The sequence below is a fragment of the Hibiscus syriacus genome, unplaced genomic scaffold (genome assembly GCF_006381635.1).
Source record: "Hibiscus syriacus cultivar Baekdansim isolate YM2019G1 unplaced genomic scaffold, ASM638163v2 tig00110387_pilon, whole genome shotgun sequence".
NCBI lineage: Eukaryota > Viridiplantae > Streptophyta > Magnoliopsida > Malvales > Malvaceae > Hibiscus > Hibiscus syriacus.
The window spans coordinates 5,726,766-5,732,636 of record NW_024062717.1 but is presented as its reverse complement, the minus strand read 5'-3'; the positions used below and the strand labels follow the sequence as shown (position 1 = coordinate 5,732,636).

General features: G+C 32.5%; 2 protein-coding genes across 2 annotated transcripts; both read right to left on the bottom strand.

The window, feature by feature from the left end:
* Nucleotides 1–282: 282 nt before the first annotated feature.
* LOC120122470 (caltractin-like) lies at nucleotides 283–1,563 on the bottom strand. The gene is made up of 7 exons (XM_039141609.1): nucleotides 1,500–1,563; nucleotides 1,165–1,285; nucleotides 1,018–1,054; nucleotides 923–950; nucleotides 680–832; nucleotides 512–614; nucleotides 283–402 (listed from the first exon to the last, which is right to left on the bottom strand). Exons 1-7 carry the CDS (start codon nucleotides 1,500–1,502, stop codon nucleotides 338–340), a joined length of 510 nt encoding a protein of 169 aa, XP_038997540.1. The 5' UTR covers nucleotides 1,503–1,563; the 3' UTR covers nucleotides 283–337.
* On the bottom strand, nucleotides 773–3,003 carry LOC120122469 (heat shock factor protein HSF24-like). The gene is made up of 3 exons (XM_039141608.1): nucleotides 2,785–3,003; nucleotides 1,963–2,638; nucleotides 773–807 (listed from the first exon to the last, which is right to left on the bottom strand). Exons 1-2 carry the CDS (start codon nucleotides 2,986–2,988, stop codon nucleotides 1,982–1,984), a joined length of 861 nt encoding a protein of 286 aa, XP_038997539.1. The 5' UTR covers nucleotides 2,989–3,003; the 3' UTR covers nucleotides 773–807; nucleotides 1,963–1,981.
* Nucleotides 3,004–5,871: the final 2,868 nt, after the last annotated feature.

Genomic DNA, 5,871 nt, shown 5'->3' with positions numbered 1-5,871 from the left:
TTGAAATTTTTAAGGAGACGACCGCCCATCTGTCCCATTCGGTCAATCCCTGTTTGCACATCTACCAGAGTTGGAAGGTTTTGGATCAACCTGCTAGAAATTTGCATTCTTGAAATATTCATTTTTGGATTAACCATTTTTAGCTAATGGTACCTTCGAAGCATATAAAAATATCAAATATTAGATCAGAGATGCCAGATAGAGAATATAACGAAATTTAACCCAATAACTCAATCTACTTTTAACATATTTTCAGTTCAGTTCGTAGATTCATCCAAAACATATTGTAAGAAGACTGCTGCAAAACCCTCCCAATTCACTAGTAAAATGGAGACTTCTAGTACCCATATGTTGTTCTCTTCATCATCCTCATGAACTCGTCCATATTTACCTCACCATCTTCTGCATTCATTCAAATTCATCAATGGTAAATTAATATTATTTGCTTGAAACTAGGTAGATGAACAAATTGTTGTATTAAGATCGAAGAAGAAACGTCATTCGTGCTTACTATCTCGATCAGCTTCTTCAATCATGTCCTGAATCTCTTTTTCAGTCAAGTTTACACCGAGCTCGTCGGCGATGCGTTGGATGTCTTGGGCAGATATCTTTCCCTGAATTCAAGTCAACAATCAAGCATGGATTCTAAAATAAAAATAAATAAAAGAAGATGTTTTACATTGTCATCTTGATCAATGATGTGAAATGCTTTCATAAGCTCTTCTTTAGTGTCCCTTTCACCAATCTTCGTAGTCATCATATACACAAATTCATCGAAGTCAATTGCTCCACTGCCATCTTTATCCACGTCTGCAATCATTTGATGGATTTGCTGGTGTGTGTGTGTTTGTGACACAGCAGATTTTTAAAAAATTCTGGAAAAATAAACCTAGTATGCTACATATATATTTGCAAAAATTACCTCTTCTGTCATCTCGAAACCTAGTGCCCTGTAATGCTATAACTTATTAGCTCCATCGTCATTGAGATATAAACTAAAAATGTAAAAACATATACCTCATGGCCACGTTCAGCTCTTTGGCATCAATGGTACCTGGACGGCAACATTTGGAATTTTAGAATACAAGTGAACATATATATCTGTATCCGACACTTAAATTCGAATTTGGATAACAGAGTGTGTAAGAATGTAAGGCCATGTACCAGATCCATCAGTGTCGAATAGTTCAAATGCTTCTTTAATCTCTTGCTTCTTCTGTTGGCTTAATCCATGGTGACGTACCTTATGCTTGTCTTTCCCAGGTGTCTCTTTATAAAGGCCAGCCTGATGAAGTGATCAAAACATTCATAAAACACACATTTCTTTTTCCGTACAAGATTTGACGGAAGCCATAATTGAAACACCAAAAGGCTGAATTCGTTTCAAATTTACAAGGAATATAAAGGTTCACATAATAGCATAAACCTAATCATTAGTAATAGAAATATAAAGAAAATTACAATGACTAATAATTAAATTGAACTTAGGGCTAACGTACCATTCTTAATTCAGATGAGATGAAAACTAGTTCGAGAAAAGTAACCAAAAGAAAGCAAGAAACTTGGAGAATCCAAGATCGATGTAACTGAAACGTAATAATAATATAAAAATACGGATTTTTAAACATTTGGCAATTGATTTTAATTACAACTAATGCCATCATGATGATATTATATTTGCTATAAATAAGTTTCATTTTGTCAAAAGTGATGGCACTCTCTAAATGGGAAAATTAATTCTATAAACAAATAATATAGAGAAAGTAACATTAAGCAAAGTTGAAGGACCCATATACGCCTTTGATTTTTGGCTCCCACAATTGCTGACTAATTCACCCACCTAACCTTGGAAATATACAAATCCATGTATATTTTTATTTATTTTATTATAAAAATACTTACTACAATATTGTTCCTAAAATTATAAAAAAGTACTTTATTCGTAATTTATAATTTGGGTGTTGACCAACTGTTGATGGGCTCAGTTGCAAACCTTGCCGCTTTTCATCACCACAGCCACGTGGTTAAAATCCACAGTCTTCATCTCTTTTGCGTGTGGCCCACCGTACACGATTTTCTCCTCGCGTGCCCGCTTCTTCCCCGCGCTTTTCAACCATACCCCAAACAGTTTCAAACTTCCGTTTCTTTCTTCGCCGTCGCCGTTTTCGTCATCGTCACAGTAGCAGCGGCCGGGAACATCGGCATCATGGGTGGGCCCAAAGCTTCGTTGCCCAATGATGCGATTGATTTGATCGGGCTCGACCTTCACGCATTCAGTTAAAAACGCGACCAGCTCGTCGCACTGCTTCTTGGCTTGCACCAGTTCCGAGCTCAGCATCTCGTTATCTTTTTTCAGTTTCTCGTTCTCGTCTGATAATTCGACGAATTCGTTCATGGTCGCCGGCTTCGTTTCCGACGATCCGGGATTCTTTGAGTCCGGTGATGTCGACGTGGAGGTGGACCCTAGGTCCTCACCAGAGTTAGCCGGAGAGGAAGGTCCCGCATCAGATGGTTTTCCGTTCGCCGGCGAATTTGTGACCGTCTTTCGACGACGGATTTCTGACAAGAGCTCTTTTTGCCCCCGCTTGAAGTGCTCGTTGGCAAATTCCCATTTATCTGGAACAAACTTTCGAAATCCCTATAATAAAACGGTGAATTCATTTATTAATTTTTAAAACAAACCAAATGAAAAATTTGGATTTAGAATATAATTGATTGATAAATGGACACAATTATTCCGTATCTGATCTAGGTTTAGAATAATTCAGAACATGAACAACTTACGTAAGTGTTGAGCTGACGGACGAAGCTGGAAAAGTTGTTGTGCTTGAAATAATTGGGAAGCAAATCCTTTGCAAAATCAGCAGTTTTCCAAACCACAAAAGACGTGCCGTTTTCATTCCATGAAATCACATCGTCCGTGATTGGATCATCCACCAGCTGGTACGTTTTCATCAAGAAAGGTGCCGGAACTGACCTTTGCGCCATCTTTTCCGATTAACCAAACCTCTCTCAAAATATAACGCAAACCCGAAAAATATATTCTAACAAAGAAGTATGATTACAAAAGAATAATTACAACAAAACAGAACAATTAACAGAAACCAGATGATTTAGGCAGAACAACTAAGGAGAAGAAGAGCGGTCAAGAATTCCCAACCCCAGCAATAGAACCCAGAGAGAAAGAATCGAGAGTGAACGGGGTTGTCGCAGCGTTTGCTCGTATCAGTTTCCATTAGTTAACGACACTAAACAGGATCATAACTCTTCGTTATTATATTTACTGGTGAAAATCAGAAGAAGAAAAAGATAAAAGCAGAGACCTGGATTCTCTCTCTGTTTTTGCTGATTGTTATAGGTGGGTTGTTTATAAAGGGAGGAGACGAAGGGTTCTAGAAAATTAAGAGGAGAGAGGAGCAGAAGCCTTTATTTATAAAGGAAAAAGAGAACACATTACTATAAAATAAAGCCGATGGACAGAGTCATTGTTTGAAAGGGTGGGAATATGAGAAAATGTAGAGTATTCGGATGAGGAAAATGGGGTTCTTTATTTTTGTTTTTACTTCCAAGTACGGTGTGTAAAAAAATGTGATCCGATCTGTTACCCGTTGATTGGATTTAAAAATTTGAATATCTGATTTATTTTTTAATTTTTAGATAGTACGGATAGTGTATCTAAAATTTTTTCTGGATTATCGGATCGGATACGGATCGATAAAAAATCATTTTCGAATTATCCGAAAATTCGAAAAAAATTTGGACAGTATCGGTACTGCTTTAGCAGTATCGGTACTACTTAGTTAAAATTGAGTTTTGGACTCGATTAAAGTTCGAAACATTTAATAAAAATTATTTCAAAAATATTTCCAATATAAATCATTTTCGAATTATCCGAAAATTCGAAAAAAATTTGGACAGTATCGGTACTACTTTAGCAGTATCGGTACTACTTAGTTAAAATTGAGTTTTGGACTCGATTAAAGTTCGAAACCTTTAATAAAAATTATTTCAAAAATATTTCCAGTATAGATCTCAATTTTTTCATTTGAGTAAGGAGTAAAAATTGACGTTTTAAACTTTAAGTAATAAATATATATATTTGAATAATTGAATCGAATATAATCTTAAAATTTATAAAAATTAATTAATAAATTTATTTAGTATCTCAAAATGTTTTCAACAATTGTATTGTTAATGTATACTACTTTATGCTATTTAACATTTAGGGAATTATTTTATTGTGCTATGTTATTTAAAATTTTAATTGTAGTGGGGTATATAAGTATATAAACAAATTGTTGGAAAACAAGTAAATATGAATATTTTAATTTCTGTTAATTTTTTTTATTTTTTTGTAAAAAAAAATGGATTTGGATCTAGATATTTGGATATCCGATCTGAAATTTTAGATATCCAAATTTTTTGATATCTAATTTTTTTAAATATGATACGAATCATTACTTTAGGTATCTAAAATTTTTAAATATCTAAAAATTCGAATTAAATAATATCGATAATGCATACTCCTACTTTCAAGACTTGATTTGATTTCCTATCACCGTCTTTTTATTCAACAAGCTCCCCCTCACCAAACTCCCTGCAAATATATATAATTAATATATTCCTCATTGCTTCCATTCATCTCTATTATTGTTAACATCACTGATATCATCTTCCTGAATTCCTTTTTTATCTTCTCGAGATTTTTAAAGCACTACGGGAATCCGGCTTTTAGTAAGAATAATCTAATATTTTTTTTTTGTAAATTTAATTAAGAACTTTTTAAATTATATTTTTCATAAATTAAAATTTTTATATTATCATCTTCTTTTTTCTCTTATACTATAACATATGGAGTGGCTTCGATGATAAATAGAGTTGTGTTTATAAAAAGTGTACATATTATTCATAAATTAAAATTTTTAAACAAATATTACTTTATAATTATCTAAAATTATTTGAAAAAACCTCTCGTGTTAAAATTTAATATTTATTTTCAATCTTGATTATTTTTCACATAAAATCTAAGAAAAGTCTTATACTTGAAATATTGAGTACTCGACAACAACCTTAGAAGTTGATTGTCATATTGCTGCATCTCAATACCGTTGTTAATCATTGAAATTTAACATTTCAATTCATAAGCTAAATTAGTATTACCAATTTTTTTATACTAGTTCCAAGGAGTGAAAATAGTCTACTTTTACTCAAATTTCCATCATATCCATAAGTTAAATTGGTATTCTTGTTTTTTTTTTATATTACTCCAAGTGAAAATTATTCACTTTTACTCAAATTCCTATTATTATATATTTATTCTATTTACTTTTAGGGTAAACTACACATTTAATACATAATTTATCAGTTTTGATATGTTTTAGTATCTTCAATTTTTTCAAAACCATAGCTAAAGTTTAGTTTTTGTTTCATTTTAGTATACCCCGCCGTTAAATTTTGAAAAAAATAAAAGTCTAAATACCAAAACACATTTAGTACCTAAATCATACTTTGAAAATTTAGGTACTAAAACGTATTAAAATTGGTAGTTTATGTACTAAACACGTTAAGTTTTTAACGACGGATATTAAAATGAAAAAAAAAGTAAACTTTATGTATGGTTCTGAAAAAATTGAAAGTTTAGATACTAAAATAGATAAAAAAAAATGATAGTTTAGAGACTAAATATGTAATTTACTCTTTGTTTTATAGTATTCTTTCTGCACTCTGGACCAGTTCTCACACGGGTACTAGGAAAAACTCTGTTTAATACGTTGTTTGACATTGAGACGTCCATCTCAGCGAATGTGGGAGCCCATTCCTTTCGTATCTCTCGTTATGACTTAAACAATAATGAGGAAATGTTTCATGCCA